The sequence below is a fragment of the Halichoerus grypus genome, chromosome 6 (genome assembly GCF_964656455.1).
Source record: "Halichoerus grypus chromosome 6, mHalGry1.hap1.1, whole genome shotgun sequence".
NCBI classification, from domain to species: domain Eukaryota; kingdom Metazoa; phylum Chordata; class Mammalia; order Carnivora; family Phocidae; genus Halichoerus; species Halichoerus grypus.
Window position 1 is genome coordinate 5,374,765 of NC_135717.1, and position 18,117 is coordinate 5,392,881.

General features: G+C 39.5%; 1 protein-coding gene across 6 annotated transcripts in view; it reads right to left on the reverse strand.

Moving 5' to 3' along the window:
* The window catches only part of BAIAP2L1 (BAR/IMD domain containing adaptor protein 2 like 1), a 104,816-nt gene that overhangs the window by 24,553 nt on the left and 62,146 nt on the right, over positions 1 to 18,117 (reverse strand). For 5 of the 6 annotated variants that reach the window (XM_078074325.1, XM_078074323.1, XM_078074324.1 and 2 more), the window contains 3 exons: positions 1,839 to 1,900; positions 1,658 to 1,729; positions 214 to 351 (listed from right to left, as the gene is read on the reverse strand). In XM_078074325.1, the coding sequence (XP_077930451.1) occupies positions 214 to 351; positions 1,658 to 1,729; positions 1,839 to 1,900 (272 nt within the window). Of the gene's footprint in view, positions 1 to 213; positions 352 to 1,657; positions 1,730 to 1,838; positions 1,901 to 11,215; positions 11,294 to 18,117 lie in introns of those variants that run through there. The other variant, XM_078074327.1, reaches the window with a different exon arrangement.

The following is an 18,117-nucleotide window of genomic DNA, read 5'->3' on the forward strand; positions in this document are numbered from 1 at the left end:
CCCCACCCCCAAATCAGGAGAAAATGCCAATGTTTTTAGGAGGCTATTATTCTTAACTCTGGAAAGCTCTGTAGCCTTCAGCTCATACCAAGTCAAAAATGCTCATTTTTAACTTCAATAGCGGCACAGTAGTAAGTGGTTAAAGTGGCTAAGTAACCTTCCCTGTAAATTGTATAAATTGTCAACAAAATAAAATAGTGCTGAAAAGTTCACCTCAATTTCTTTGTGTTCGTATTTGAGTGCATTTCGTCCTCCTTGACTTTTCCTTCTGATCTTCTTCAACTCAGCTTGAGATTTCTCCAGAGAATCTAACTTACTTTTGTGTTCCGTTTGGTATCTTTTGAGAGTTGCCTGTAAGTGAAATGTTGTGCTTGTTTGAGTGCAGCACCATCCAAACTGTTGGGCAGTTACTTTTGCTAACATTTCCGCTGGGCATGGCCCTGCACACCCTCACCTCATACTGCTCCCTCCCTTCAACGTGCAGCTTTGTCTGTCTTAAAGTCCCCTGGTCGTACAAGGGGCTACTGACCCCAAGGGCAGCTCTTAGAAGACAAGAATGTCTTTTCTTTCTTTTATTCCTTGTTTTCTCAAATTTTTTAGGACACTGAGTGCTAAGTGCTTTGGTGAATAAAAAAACAATATTAAGTCACATGTTCCTGTTTTATGACTTACAACTTTAAAAAACAGAATGAACAAGTGCAATCACTGCCGATTATTCTGGGTGCTGTGTAACCAAGTGTTTTTGGAGCCTCAGAGACCTGGGTTAGAATTCTGGTAAAATCCTTCACTTCCTGTGTGATCTCAGCAACCACTTAGTTTCTCTCAAATTCATGTTTTCCCTTTAATCTGTACAGTGAGGATAAGAGTAACTACATTATGGAGTTTCTGTAGGGACAAAATCTGATAATATATGGAAAATGCTTGGCATTACATCCACCTCAGCCGTTGTAGGTGGTCCTGCCGCCTTCCTCCGGAGTACACAGAGCACACGCACTCAGGGGCAGTGGGGTGATTTCAGGGTAACTACACTGCTTACTGCCACATGGGGTCTTGGTGAGAAAGAGGCTTTGGGTGGCAAAGAAAGCAGCTATTCCACAGCAGGTAGGGGAGATGGAAAGAGCCGTGTGACAGGGCTGGAGGGTCCGGCAGAAGGAGAAAACTGCTGGAGTCATCAATACCAGGTGACAGGCAAGGGACACCATGCAGGAGCAGTCTCTGATGAATGGACGTGGGAGCCCCAGGGAGCTCCAGATGGTGGTTCTCCCACCCACGTTTCACACCCTGAAGTGGTTTGTGAAAGCAACAGCTACAGCTGCATTAATACAGATGCAGAGGTCGTCCCCATATACGTGTTCTTTGAAAACAATGCTTTCTAGAAGCAGGAGGATTCCTTGCAATATTTTCCTCTCTGCTTTTTAATAAAGATCCCCGGTGTTAATGCAAACGGGGCACCCAGCTCCAAGGGACCTTGTCAGTTTCCTGCATCTGTGTATATACTCTACACTAAGCCCTGTCCATGTTTTCTGCTGCCGGATAAACAGTGAGAGAAAGTTCTCCTCGGGCTCAGAGATCAGGCAAGTGCAGCCTCCCGGAACGCCAGGCCCCCGTGCCCCACACCCACCTCCAACCATGGAGGCGGAGAAAACCGTGTACTCACATTCATGTATTTTACATCAAGTTCCGTCTTCTTCTCCAGCTCATGTATAATCTCTTTATGGAATTTTTTGAACTGTTAACAAAAGAAATTGAAAATTCACACCAGATTTGAGACGTTAAGCAAAATACAGTTTAGAAATAAAATATATTTGATTTTATAAGTATAAACATAGTTTACATACGTTTTCATCAAGACTCTCATTGAGTTTCTTGTGGGTACTTGAAATCTCTATGAGAACATGGCCTGTGAATAAAATCAGATGTTAGGGGGAGAAGTCACTGTGTGGATTTTGTAAAGATATTAAAGAAAGTAAAATAATGGAATGAAGCACAATCTACCACTCCGCTCTGCGCCTGGAAGCATCAGGGCCTGTGCCTCGTCAGAAACACTGACTGCGTGCCCGTGGCAGGGTGGGTGCCAGAGGGACATAGGCCCTAGCAAACTTACTCTACAACACTGTTCATCCAGAGAATGCCAATTTTATCTTCAAATTCACATCATGCTTTCTATATTTTCTCATTCCCTAAGCTGAATCTTATTTATCTGATTTAATTTTTAAATTCTCTTATGCAAGATTATCATGGTCATTATAGTAACTAACTATAGGAACAAATGACTTATTTTTATCTAATCCCCAGAGTAATCTGATTATCTGTCAGGCATAAAAGATAAAGGTTATTTCTTCTCATATTAGTTCTTGTATCATTTTGGAAAATATTAACACCATGGGAAAATGCAGCAGGGACAGTGCTCTGCCTCATATCTCCTGGGACTACATCAATTCTCTGAAACAAGTACAGTCACATGGAGAATGTTCCAGAATTGAGCTTTACTCCAAAAGCAGCAAGACAACCACTTGATTTGCAAAGTACATCTCTTGCAGTTTGAGGCAGTGTGATGCATCTCTGCTACTAAACTCTGATAAAGGTGAACAAGAGCCTCTCCCTGTTCACTTATCTATAGGAACCAAATGGGTCTGATACCTAAGAACTGGAAAAGACAGATTCATTTGGAACAACCATGGGACCATACAAACAATAACAAAATGTGCTGGGTAGATCCTCCCACAGTTTGGTAGGAATTCCTTGGGTAAACTGAAGGCTGCAGATGAAGGAGAATTAAGACTGTGGTAGATGGGGGAAAGAGAAAGAATACCAACCAGACTGTGACTTCAGCTATCACCTTTACAGAAATGATACTATGGTGCCCTGTTCTAGAAAGAGTTAAGACATGTGACTCTCAAATGGCCAGTCTAGTCCCCCTACCCCCCATCTTCAGACTCAGAAATTCAGCCCCTTCCTGAACATGTCCACCTGGATGTCTCATTAGGTACCTCACGTTCAACATGTCTAAAAGTGAATTCACCCCATAGTCTCCAATCCCAGCTCTTGGCTGCCAGCTCACAGCCAGTCACATGGGGTTGACACTTCACCCATATGTCACACTCAACGACAAAGACTCATTCCCTTGTGCATGTGTGTCATCACTTGGACCAGCCTCTAGGGTGAAATCACGCCCCTTACTCATCCTGCTTCCTCGGGCAACAAATGTGCCAGCCCTTCCCTGCCTGGGAGAGAACGTATGTGAGAATGACTTGTGAAGTCTCTGTGCGCCCAATCATCTGTCCCATGAGGGGTGCGGGAAGAGTCTCCCGAGTCTGCCCCCCACCAACACATTCAAACCCACCAGTTGGACCTCTCAGGTCTTGCCCCTCAAGCTCTTATCATTTCTCTTGACTCCCAGCTTGTTCTCTTCCAGACCCTCTTCCTCAGGGGTACCAGGGATCCCTCAAAATCAAATGTAACATGTCATTCCCCCAGCCCCCACGGTGTCCCAGATAAACCAACTCCTCAGCATGAAGCCCACTGTGAACAATGCTGCTTAAAATAACCATGGCAGGTGGTGGGGACAGAGATTCTCCTTATAAGGTTATAGGTACATAACCTGTAAGTCCCTAAGCAGCCTGTGATTCTAGGAATCTCTAACAGAAAAGCCTGCTGGATAAACCTGAGAGTGAGGGCAGACACATCCCCAGCACTCATCCCCACCACACCAAGTTATCAAGATACCCACTCTCCATCTTTAATGACACTGACTTCATTTCTCCCATAATTAAGTTCTCCTAAAGCTCAACATGAAACAAATCGGAGTTCTTCACAAAGGAAACCTTCACATGACCAAGAATATAATTACATTAATATGTCACTTTATCATTTAGTGATTTCAGAAATTGAAATAGTCTGAGTTATTTTTTTTTTTTTAAAGATTTTATTTATTTATTTGAGAGAGAGAGAATGAGAGAGAGCGAGCACGTGAGAGGGGGGAGGGTCAGAGGGAGAAGCAGACTCCCTGCTGAGCAGGGAGCCCGATGTGGGACTTGATCCCGGGACTCCAGGATCATGACCCGAGCCGAAGACAGTCGCTTAACCAACTGAGCCACCCAGGCGCCCTAGTCTGAGTTACTTTCATATCCATTTTAAACCCATAAATAACTCCTGGCTGGAGATGAAAAACAACAGCAACAACAAAAAACCCCACTTCAATTACTTGAAAATTAAGCACTCTATTCTTGGCAAGTCAGATCTACTTTTTTTAAAAAGTCTAAAAATAATTGTGCTTAAATCAGAGTGATTCAGGCTACATTCAAGGCACTCACTCCGCCCCCCCCCCAACCGGTCATGCACTTTATCACTACAACCTTGTATACTGTGGATCTCTGGGAAGCATGTGCTAGTGTGGCACTCTCGTGAAAGCCAACACTGCTGAACCTGGTGCTCAGGCCCTGAGGCCCCTCCCGCCCCACGGTTTTCTCCCTTCAGGCAGCTTGGTGGAAAGACTCACTGAAACAGCCCATTCACTTTGTGGGCAGGAACGGAACACCTGACCTTATCCTTGTTATTCCTGTCCCTCACAGTTCATGGAATTTAAATGCTGACTTTATAGCAGCAGCAGGCCTCGGTCAGGAGAAGGTTTAGAAAACATCTTTACTGTGATTATGGGAGTTGCCAAAAGTGTATCTTGAAACAGAAAATGAAAACAGCCTTTATGTTCAATGTAGAGAAGTTTATTCTTAAATATAGCTAATGTTACTTTATGTCTGAAATGTGGCATCACACACGTTTATTTACTCCTAGCCCTGTAACCTAATTTTTCATAAATTACATTGGAGAAGAAAAAAATTTTTTTCAAGGAGAGGGTGGAGCACAGCCCAGATTCTAATGGAGCAGAACTAAATACACACCCAAACAGGAACCAAGTGCTGGTCTCAGAAATCACAGCACCGTATGTACTGGATCAACCATTTCCTTTTTAGGTTCTGAGTAAACATTCTGGGAAGAAACACGTAGTAAGTACAGTAATATGACTCAGTCTGAGTAAATTACATTCTTAAATGGCAGTATTAAAGGAACTTAAATATATACATATTTCAAAATCATGAACTTGACATTGCTAAAAGTCAATGTCTACCATCAGTTTTCCCCTAAAATTCATGCAAATAGCTGATAGTGATATCACTCCAATTTTAGGAGCTATGAACAAACACGTCCAAAAATTTGGACAATACTATATAAAGATATGAATTTAGTCAATAAGCAGAATGGACTTTAAAAAGTTAAATAAAATTAGAGAGTATTACTGGTAAGAACACAGAGAAAGTTTTCATTTGAAATACAGATTAGTCACTGGACTATTAATATATTTTCAACTAGATAATTCTTCATCAATTCACAGTATAAGTTTAGAGAAACCAAATGGAGATTATTAATGGACATGAGTAGCACAGAACAGGTGCTAAACATGTAGGCATACATATTTTCATTTATATTTGATCATGGATAATCAGAATACCGTATTTCCAGAAAATAGAGAGCAATGACTGAGTCACACACTACTTCCTCCATGTTACTTCAAGTGGAATCAGACAATAAAATTACAGGGTGGAAGCCAACCTACTGTGGACCTAAAGTTACACTCTATGAATTAAAATAAACCTGACCAAAAATGTCACTAGAAAAAGGATATACCTTTTCTGACAATTTTTAAAATATCAAATATGAGGAGGAGAAAATATAATGGAAGCACAAGCAAACTACACGCAGATGGGATATGTTAAATACACAAGTGTGTATCCTATGGATTAGAGTCACCAGCACTGAATTAGTACAGAGGCAGATTAGTAACCATGAACATGTGACTAAACTTGAAAGGCTTTGCCAGCCTCTAAGAATAGCCCTCAGTAGCTGCCCACCCACAGTCCCTGGATGCAGTTGGAGGTGCTCTACTCTGGTGTCAGTACTATACCAGTAAACAACATGCATGGAGGGATAATGTCAAAAAAGTGATAGGGTAAGCATTTCATCCAATATTCCTCCAGATGCCTAGCTTCTGACTTAGCCAATGAGAGTACCAGAGTTCTAATTAATGTCTTGCATGGAGACTGTAATTATTCTACCACTGATTGTGATTTATACCATCCTATGAAAACAAGTGTGACAAACAGAAGTTATACATTAGAATTATATAGCGTTCCAAAGTTCTTTCATAGTCTGAGATGAAAGTTAAGTGCCAAGTAACATCTGACTTTGATAAGAAAAAATGCCACTAGGGTAGCCACTAAAAGAATAAAATGCATCTAACTACCAAGCAAATAGAGAGGAAAAAACAACCAGTCAAAAAGAGGTCAATCGAAGAAATAAACATAGACAGTAGAAAGCAAAAAGTAATTACATTGAATGTAAATGGACTATATAATCTAATTAAAAGACAAAGATTGTTAGGATTAAAAAAACACAATTATATTTTGTTTATAAGAGATATACCTTAAATACAGGGATAGAGAGTAAAAGGATGGAGTAAGATACATAGCAAACACTAACCAAAAGAAAGCTCATGTAGGTTTATTAAAACCAAACAAGACAAAGTAGTCAAAGAGGGTGAGAAACATTAGACATAAAAACAATCATTTCATAATGGGAAAAAGTTCAATTCATCTGGAAGATGGAAAAAATTTTTATTTGTATGCATAATTAACATAGTCAACATATTTAAACTAAAACTGAATTATAAAAAATAGATAAGTCAATAATAATTGTAGGAGACTTCAATACACTTCCCTTAGTAAATGATTAGAACAAGCAGACAAAAATAGCACTACAGATATAGATGACCTGGATGATAAATACACTTGATCTGGTGAACATATACAGAAATACTATATCTGGTAACTTCATTTTTAAAGCAAACAGTATATTAAAAATGGATCAAAAGAAAGGCTCACTATATTTCAAAGGACCGAAATCATACTGAGTATGTTCTTAACCACAGCTAAATTAAACTAGAAATCATTAACAGAAAGGTAACCAGAAAATGTCCATATATTGGGAATGAAGAAACAGACTTCTAAATAACCCATAGGTCAAAGAAGAAAACACAACAGAAGTTAAAATTATTTTCAAATGAAATAATAAATACAGCATATAAGAACATGTAAGATGCAACTAAAGCTGCGGTTAGAGGAAATTTATAGCCTTCAAATGCATATTAGAAAAGAATGAGTGAAAAAAAATCAATGCTCTAAACACTCATTTCAAGAATGGAATACTATCCAATAATAAAAAGAAATTAACTACTGACAGACATAACATGTATAAATTTCAGAAATATAGTAAAAGAAAAAAGCCAGACTAAAAAAGCTACATATTGTATGATTCCATTTATAAAACATTCCAGAAAAGTATCTGATAAACAAATCTGCCTACTCTGTGACCTAGCAATTTTACTCCTAGATATATTCCCAAGAGAAATGAGTACATTTGTTTATCAATAGACAAGCACAAGAATGTTCATAGCAGCTTTATTCATATCTTCAGGCCAGAAACAACTCAAACATCTATCATCACTGGAATGGATAAATTGTAGAATAAACTCACACAATGGAGCAAGAAGACCCAAAATCTGTATATAAATTCCTCTCAAACCCTTGGCTAACACCTAAATCGTGCACGCACAGGGTGAGACTCTAAGAAAATCAGCAGCTGGAAGGATGTGGAGTTTAGCAGAGATTCTCAGTAGACACACAGTATTGGGGACACAGAGTTGGGAATTCAAGTCCCACCAAGTGAGAAAGGCTTGGTAAATAACACAGGCTGCCCACTGACATCCAGTAGGGACGTACCTTAGGAATAAGACTAAATCATAGGACTAAGGGCAAAACCAAAATAGAACCACCAGAAAAAATCTACAATTAAGCCTCTACAAGTCAGGGTTTTCCACTAATAATTTAACTGCCTACTAGAATAAAACTTCACAATCTTAAGAGAAGATAACAATTGAGTCTCTACAACATTTTATCACAATATTCAGCACAGGAAAAAGAAATCAGTAGACAGGGTGAATGGCAAACCTACAAACTCTGAACTCCTTTTAGTGGGTTTTCTTTTTTGTATTCCAAAATATATTATTTTTTAATTCTAATAATACTTAAGTTTATTTAATATAAATAAACTTGTAATATATTATAAATCGATACCTTTTTTTTCCTTTTGTAACTGGTTTAGTTGGTACCATGTCCTCAAGGTTCATCCATCCTATAGGATGTGTCAGAATTTTTTTTTTTTTAAAGATTTTATTTATTCATTTGAGACAGAGAGAGAGAGAGAGAGAGCATGAGCAGGGAGAGAGGCAGAGGGAGAGGGAGAAGCAGGCTCCCCGCTGAGCCAGGAGCCCGATGTGGGGCTCGATCCCAGGATCCCAGGACCTAAGCCGAAGGCAGACGCTTAACCATCTGAGCCACCCAGGTGCCCCAGAATTTCCTTTCAAGACTGAATAATTCTCCCTTGTATGGATATTCCACATTTTATTTATCCATTCATCACTTGGAAAAAAATGTTGATGGACACCTGGGTTCTTCCTACCTCTTGGCTATTATGAGTTATGCTGCTATAAACATGGGTGTGCAGATATCTCTTCAAGACTTTTATTTTTTTTAAATAATTTTTTTTTGGTTAAAGATTTTATTTATTTATTTAACACAGAGGGGGAGTGAGCGAGCGAGCAAGCACAAGCAGGGGGGGAGGGGCAGAGAGAGAGGGAGAAGCAGGCTCCCCACTGAGCAGGGAGCCCAATGTGGGACTCGATCCCAGGACCCTGGGATCATGACCTGAGCCAAAGGCAGATGCTTAACCAACTGAGCCACCCAGGTGCCCAAGACTTTCTTTTTATTTTTTAAATTCAAGTATAATTAACATATAGTGTCATATTAGTTTAAATTGATAAAAATTTTTAATAATTCCAGAACTATTTTAGATGTATCAGAGATTGAGAAAATGTATAAATATGTTAAGGTTACTGGGAGCCAACGTTCACACACATTTCCAAAATATGTAAGTGCATATGCTTATTTTTATATGTCCAAGTGTATATACGCATATATATAGGTCTGTTTTTGTGTATATGTAGGTTTACAGTATACATTATATAGATGTATATATTTCCTAGCTCTGCTTGCTGAAAAGACCAAGATGATACCTCAATAGCAATGAGCACACCTAATATTCAAATTTTAGTTTCTAATATCATTCCCTACTAAAAGGAAGTATCACTCCTCAGAAAAAAATGGCTATTGATTCCACAACTGAGAAGAGACAAGATGAGCCTGGAACATACCATTATGCAAGAAAGTAAGGAAGTACACAAGAATAAATGAATGAATGAATGAGTGAATGAATGGATGAGAGTCAGCCTGAAAGAGCTCTTACTGGCCAAATACAGGATAGTTTGAGCACCAAAGTAATTAAGGACAGTAATAAGTTATAAATCATTGAAAAAATCTTGGAATCCATGGGTCCACAACAATAAATAGATAAAGAGGCAAGAAAGGAGGGCTCCTGCTATAAGTAAGTGCCAACTAGTAAACATGGAGGGAGTGTTAGAGTTAGAAAATCATCACTCAGCAACAAGTAAACACTGGTCCAGGAAAAATTCATTAATAGATGCTAAATCTAAGGAATAAATGTTGATGAGGAATAAGATACTTGCATAGTCTGAAAGTGTTCCTCCCACATAGCTTATTAGTAGCAGTAAAAAAAATATATTAACTTTACAGTGGAGAAATAAGACAACCCCTTCACTGGACAATCAAGATTAGTGTCACAAATGAGAGGCAGATGAACACTTTATGCCCAGATTTGATACTCACAGGATACAAAATGACTTAGCATCCTAGCCAAGAATGTACCACCTGAATATGATCACAAAGACCTGGCATTTCAGAAGTAAGATCTTGTGTTTCTGACCATTCATCCCCTTTTAGAGTTTCTGATACAGGTTTATTTCCTACCAATTCTTCGGCCAGTATTAAATTTGTTTATTTATTTATTTTTGAAGAAGAATAAAATGATTTCATCCTCCTCTGGTGGTCAATCCCGTGCTGGCTGATGAAGAAGTGTGTTGAGTTCTCTGAGCCAAACAGAAGTTGTAGCTACAAACCTAAACATTTTTTCCCTCTTGCAGAGGAGTGGAGTCCCTTTAGACACAGAACAAATGAACTTTTATATATAGGCCTAGAATAGGTTGCCCAAAGGACATTGTTCTTTCGTAATAAAAGGCCAGGAGCTACTGCTGATCTCTCAGCGACAGAACACAAGATGTTTAGGAAGAACTCGTGAAGACGAAAGGCTGGTCAAGGAGGCTGGAAAAGAGTGGGGTGCGGTGAAAGCAAAAAGATTGGAAGCATTTTCAGAAAGTGGGGTGCTCTGGACCGTAATCACCCACACAGAACTCAAAGGGCACAAAGATTGGGCAAAGGTCAGAGCATGTGCAGGAAGATGCAATGGTGCCAGACAAGCCCCTGGTAGGTTCCTTAACCTCCTCTCTCCAGGTAACCTCATGGAGCCTCGGTATTCTCAGTTGTATGATAACTAGAATATCTACTTCACAGGGTTGGTGAGTATAGTGCTTTCCTGTGCTCTGAAGAGAAATACTGGCTGGTAAGGTGTGCGCATCCAGACATGAGTAGCAAATCAATTCAATAATGCATGACACTCAACAGAATGGGCCCACACGCTTCGCAACATGGCTTTCTTTTTGGGAGTGCTTGTTTTCTGGAAATAAAGTCCACGTATGAGGTGTCAACTTAGAACTAGTTACCACATTAGTTTCAACATTTTTTTGTTATATATATATATATATATATACACATATATATACACACACACACACACACACACACACACACACACACACACACATCTATGTATTCTTTCATATACTTTAATATGCTTAAAATGTTTCAGAATGGGCGCCTGGGTGGCTCAGTTGGTTAAGCGACTGCCTTCGGCTCAGGTCATGATCCTGGAGTCCCAGGATCGAGTCCCACATCGGGCTCCCTGCTCGGCAGGGAGTCTGCTTCTCCTTCTGACCCTCTCATGCTCTGTCTCATTCTCTCTCTCAAATAAATAAATAAAATCTTTAAAAAAAAAAAAATGTTTCAGAATTAAACATCTTAAACTTAAATTAACTCAAATTAAAACTTACAAAAAAAGACAAACGGACACCTACCTCTCCTAAACTCAGCTCAGTGCTCCTCTCATGTTTCTTCCCCCATTCCCAGGGTCCCCAAAGGAGAAACTGTCCATCTCCTATTATCAAAAAAGAACACACATAGTATACTCTACTCTCCTCCACTTCATAGCCTTTCCCTTCATTAAACAAAATATTTGGCACCTCAGTTTTAAGTACTGACAATCCTGTACTTAAACTGTATCAGGAATGACCCACAGAGAACAGACACATCTGACCGACCACTACTGGTTAGAAATGAACCGCCGAGGGCACTTCTGGTTTCTGCTCCAACATGTAAAGAGCCTGGAAATCATCACTCTTTTACTCACATCAAGAAACAAGCTAAACAGACTGAAAAACAACAGTGCTTCTTAGGTTCATTAGAGAATTAAGTTCACAGGTAAAGATCTGCCCTGAAAACCAGAGATAGGCTAATATGGAGAATCATAGTTTACTGGCAGCAGAAACCAATGCAGGGGCCAGGACTGCTAGAAACTTAACTGTAACTGATGGTTGCTGGAGGCTCATCCTGGACCAGCTTGAGTTAAAAACTCCAGGGTGCTCAGTCTTAGGGGAGAGTCTCACACTTTCATGAGTGTTACTGCTAGGAGCCCCCACCAAGTTCTTATCATGAAGACTGGAGAAAATCCCCCTGGGGCTTCTGGCAGGGGGAGGGGGAATATAACCATTTTGGTGAAACAGGCCCAGGGTTGTTCTGTTCTTGTTTTGTCCTGTATAAGGAAGGCTAGCCCTCAAGAGAAACTGTTTTACTAAAGCCTTATCTGACCTGAGGAAGGATAATTAGCTAAATCCAGCCTTCATGTCTCATATAAGAGGAGGGAAAAAAAAAAAAAAGGCTAAGAAACTCTTCTGAAGGTCATATCCCAGGTACTGTGGCCCACTAAAAACCAAGAACACCCCACAGAACAAAAAATGGAGATTTAAATCTAAAATTATAGAATTATCCCCCTCCCCAATTACTTTACTATTTATATCACCCATCAACAGGGTTTACATCTGACTTCATTTGGAAGGATTTTTGAAGGAAACCTAAAGAAAAGAGGGGGTAGAGGGAAATAAAAACAAGGACATCAGAGGAAAACTGAAGTTTGAGGTTCTTCCGGAGAAAATCATATAGGCCAGAAACTTGGATCTACATAAAGAAATGAAAATGAACAAAAGAAGCCTCATTTCAAATGGAGCCTGAAAGCCCCAAGGGGGGGGTTCCTGTGCACCAGGACTTGTGCTACCTACAGACCTCGGCAGGAAAAAGGCAGTGTGTTTGCATTTCCCAACAGGAAGCAGCTTACTACCCCAGGAGGAGAAAAGATGTCCTCCTGCCCAGCAACAGTTCAGCCATGAGAAGTCCCCACAACCCTGAACTCTCGCCCTCCTCCAATGGGCTTTCATTCCAAACAGCCCGGAACTTCCTCCTTTCATCTATAAAAGCAAGCCCCTCTCCTTTGTTTTCTGGACTTGCCTATGGTTTGTCATAGTTTGCACACCCCAAATTGCAATTCCCAAATAAACTCATTTTGCTGGTCCACTAGCTGGTTATTTTACTTTTAAGGTTGATGGAAATGAAGAGCATTAAAGAAGGAATAGATGAAGGTAATCAAACCTTGTATTTTTTATTCTTATTTAATATAATAGGTAACTCTTTATTCAAAGTAAAAATAGCAACAACGTATGGAGTGGTTCCAGCTTGTTGATAAGTCCAGTAAATGACAACAGTGCTACAGAGGACAGGAGGGAGGAATGGTAATGCTCCGCCACAAGGAACCTGTGTGCCACTCACCCCCCCAACCTCCATGAAGTGGTATGGTGGAATCTGAAAGTGGACCTAGACTGGCTGTAAATATATACTACCAAACCTTAGGGTAACCACTAGGAAAAAAAATTTTTTTAAGAGTAATCAGTATGCTAAGAAAGGAAAGACAATGGAACATAAAATGCTCAATTAAAATCAGAAAGGGCAGAAAATGGGGAAGATTTTTTAAAAAGAAAATGAACAAGTGCAAAGAATATAAAACAATTACAAGTATGGTGATAGTAATCCAATTATGTCCCTAATCATTTTAAATATAAATGGTTTAAATGTACCAATTAAAAGACTGACAAAAGAGACAACAAAACAAGACCCAAGTATATTCTGTTTACAAAAAAGCCACTTTTAAAATATAAAGACACATATATATTAACAGTAAAGGGATGGAGAAGATATGCCAAGCTAACACTAACCCCAAAAGAAAGCTGAAGTAGCTACAGTAATTTCTTAAGAGCAGACTTCAGGACAAAAATTATCCAGGATAAAGAGGGGCGTGACACTGGGATAAAGTAATCAATTCCCCCAGAAGCCATAGCAATACTTCATGTGTATGTGCCCCTCAGAGAGAGCTGAAATGCCTGAGGAAACAGATGAACCCACTATACTAGTTGGAGACTTCAGTATTCTCTCTCAGTAACTGACAGATCCAGTCAGCAGAATGACAGCTGGAAAACGGAACTGAACAGCACCATCAATCAACTGGATCTAAAGGACAGAATACGTCACTTAACAGCAGAATGCATTTTTTTTTAATGTTCAATTAGCCAACATTTAGTACATTCTTAGTTTTTGATGCAGTGTTCAACGATTCATCAGTTGTGTATCACACCCAGTGCTCATCACATGCACATTCTTTTTAAGCTCACACAAAACATTTGCTAGGATATACCATATTCTGGGTCATCAAACATACCTCAAATTTAAAAGAATGGAAATCATACAAAGAATGTCCCCATACCACGATGGGATTAAACTAGAAATCAGTAACAGGAAGCTAGCTGGAAAAAATCCCAACATATTTGGAGATGAAACAACATACTTCTAAATAACACATGGATCAAGGAAGAAATCAAGAGAAATGTAAAAATATTTGAATGAAAATACAACACACCAAAATTTGTGCACTGCAGCAAAAGCAGTACTTAGAGGGAAATTTATAGCATTCAATGCATGTATTAGAAAAGAAAGATGTTAAGCCAATAATCTGAGCTTCCAATTTAGGAAGCCAGAGAAAGGGGCGCCTGAGTGGCTCAGTCATTAAGCGTCTGCCTTCGGCTCAGGTCATGATCCCAGGGTCCTGGGATCGAGCCCCGCATAGGGCTCCCTGCTCAGCGGGAAGCCTGCTTCTCCCTCTCCCACTCCCTCTGCTTGTGTTCCCTCTTTCGCTGTGTCTCTGTCAAATAAATAAATAAAATCTTAAAAAAAAAAAAAACCAAAGAAAGAAAAATTTAAACTAAAGCAAGCAGAAGAAAAGAACTAATAAAAATTAGAGCATAAACAAATGAAAACAGGAAAACAATAAAGAAAAGTCAATGAAATCAAAAGCTAGCTCTTTGAAATACTCCTGGTAAACCTCTAGCTAGGCTAACCTGGAGAGAAAGAGAGAAGACACGAATTACAGGAATAACTTGTTTTATTGTGCTCTGCCTTATCGCACTTTCCAGATATTGCATTTTTTATAAATTGGAAGGTCTGTGACAACCCCATGTGAAGTAAGTCTACTGGTGCCATTTTCCAACAGCATTTGCTCACTTTGTGACTGTCACATTTTGGTAATTCTCACAATTATTCAAACTTTCTCATTATTATTATATTTGTTATGGTGATCTGTGATCAACAATCTTTGATGTTACTATTATAATTGTTCTGGGGCGCCACAAACCTCACCCATATAAGACCGCAAACTTAATAAATGTGCTCTCACTGGTCCACAAACCAACAGCTCCCCTGCCTCACTTCCTCTCCTCAGGCCTCCCTATACCCTGAGACACAACAATATTGAAATTAGGCTAATTAATAACCCTATAATGGCCTTTAAGTGTTCAAGTGAGAAGAAGATTCATTGCTCACTTTAAATCAAAAACTAGATGTGATTAAGTTTTGTGAGAAAGGCATGTCAAAAGCCAAGCTAGGCTGAAAGTAAGGCCCTCTTGCACCAAAACAGCTGAGTGGTGAACGCAAAGGAAAAGTTCTTGAAGGAAATTAAAAGTGCCACTCCAGTGAATACACAAATGATAAGAAAGCAAAACAATCTGATTGCTGATACGGAGACAGTTTTAGTGGTCTGGATGGAAGATCAAACCAGCCACAACATTCCCTTAAGCAAAAGCCTAATCCAGAGCAAGGCCCTAATTCTCCCCAATCCCATGAAGGCGGAGAGGTGAGGAAGCTGCAGAAAAAAAGTCTGAAGTTAGCATGGGCTGGTTCATGAAGTTTAAGGAAAGAAGCTGTTTCCATAACATAAAAGTGGTGTAGAAATACAAGTGCTGATGTAGAAGCTGAGCGGTTATCCAGAAGATCTAGCAGATCATTCATGAAGGTGCCTATGCTAAACAACAGATCTTCAATGTAGAGGAAATATTAGAAGATCCCATTTAGGACTTTGAGGACCTTCGTAGCCTTTCCCTGGCTTCAAAACTTCAAAGGACAGACTGAGTCTCTTGTCAGGGGGTAATGCAGCTAGTAACTACGTTGAAGCCAAGGCTCATTTACCATTCCCAAAATCCTAAGGCCCTTAAGAATTATGCTAAATCTACTCTGCTTGTGCAAAGGAAACAGTCAACAAAACCAAAAGACACCGACAGAATGGGAGTAGATATCTGCAAATAACATATCAGATAAAGGACTAGTATTCAAAATCTATAAAGAACTTCTCAAACTCAATACCCAAAGAACAAATAATCCAATCAAGAAATGGGCAGAAGACATGAACAGACATTTCTGCAAAGACATCCAAATGGCCAACAGACACATGAAAAAGTACTCAACATCACTCGGCATCAGGGAAATACAAATCAAAACCTCAATGAGATACCGCCTCACACCAGGCAGAATGGCTAAAATTAACAAGTCAGGAAATGACAGATGTTGGCGAGGATGCAGAGAAAGGGGAACCCTCCTACACTGTTGGTGGGAATGCAAGCTGGTGCAGCCACTCTGGAAAACAGTACGGAGGTTCCTCAAAAAGTTGAAAATAGGGCTACCCTACGACCCAGCAATTGCACTACTGGCTATTTACCCCAAAGATACAAATGTAGTGATCTGAAGGGGTACGTGCACCCCAATGTTTATAGCAGCAATGTTCACAATAGCCAAACTACGGAAAGAGCCTAGATGTCCATCAACAGATGAATGGATAAAGAAGATGTGGTATATATATACAATGTAGTATTATGCAGCCATCAAAAAAATGAAATCTTGCCATTTGCAATGACGTGGATAGAACTAGAGGGTATTATCCTGAGCGAAATAAGTCAATCAGAGAAAGATAAATATCATATGATCTCACTGATATGAGGAATTTGAGAAACAAGACAGGATCATTGGGGAAGGGAGGGAAAAATGAAACAGGATGAAACCAGAGAGGGAAACAAACCATAAGAGACTCTTAATCTCAGGAAACAAACTGAGGGTTGCTAGAGTGGAGGGGTAGCTGGGGGATGGACAATGGGGAGGGTAAGTACTATGGTTAGCGCTGTGAACTGTGTAAGACTGATGAATCACAGACCTGTACCCTTGAAACAAATAATACACTATATGTTAATTAAAAAATTAAAAATAAATCTACTCTGCATGTGTTCTATAAATGCAACAACAAAGCCTGGATGACAGCACACCTATTTACACTATGGTTTACTGAATATTTTGAGCCCAGTGTTGAGATCTACTGTTCAGAAAAAAAGGTTCCTTTCAAAATATTACTGTTCATTGACAATGCATCTGGTTTCCCAGGAGCTCTGACAGAGAGGAACCATGAAATTAATGCTGTTTTCCTGCCTGCTAGTCCAACATCCATTCTGCAGCCCATGGATCAAGGAGTCATTTCAACTTGCAAGTCTTATCATTTAAGAAATCTATTTCATAAGGTTATCGCTGCCATAAACAGTGATTCCTTTAATGGATCTGGGCAAAGTAAACTAAAAGCCTTCTGGAAAGGATTCACCCTCTTAGATATCATTAAGAACATTTGTGATTCATGGGAAAAGGTCAAAATATCATTAACAGGAGTTTGGAAGAAGTTGATTCCAACCTTCATGAATGACTTTGAGGGTTTAAGACTTTGGTGGAAGAAGTCACTGAAGATGTAGTGGAAACAGCAAGAGAAGTAGAATCAAAGTGGAGTGTGAAGGTGGGACTGAACTGCTGCAATCTTGTGATAAAACCTGAACGCATGAGGATCTGCTTCTTGTGAATGAGCAAAGAGTGGTTTCTTGAGATGGAATTTACTCCTGGTGAAGATGCTGTGAAGACTCTTGAAGTGACAACAAAGGATTTAGAATATTACATAAACTAAGTTGATAAAGGAGCAGCAGGGATTGAGAGGATTGACTTCAATTTTGAAAGAAGTTCTACTGTGGGCAAAATGCATCACATGCATATCAAAAAGCATCACATGCCACAGAGAGATCATTTGTGAAAGAGTTAATTGATGTGGCAAGCTTCACTGTTGTCTTAAGAACTTGTCACAGCCACCCCAGCCTTCAGCAACCACCACCCTGATCACAGTTGGTAGCCATCAACATTGAGGCAAAACCCTCCTCCAGCAAAAAGATTACAACTCACTGAAAGCTCACATAATAGTTAGCATTTTTTTAAGCAATACTTTTAAATTAAGGTACATACTTTTCTTTTAGACATTATGCTATTGTACACTTAACAGACCACAGTATAGGGTAAACATAACTTTTATATGCACTGGAAACCAAAAAATTTATTTGACTGGCTTTATTGTGGTGGTTTAGAACCAAACCCGTACTAATATCAGAAATGAAAGAGAGGCTATTACTTCTGATCTCCTGGATGTTAAAAGAATATAACGAACTCTATGCCACAAATTTGATAACTTGGATAA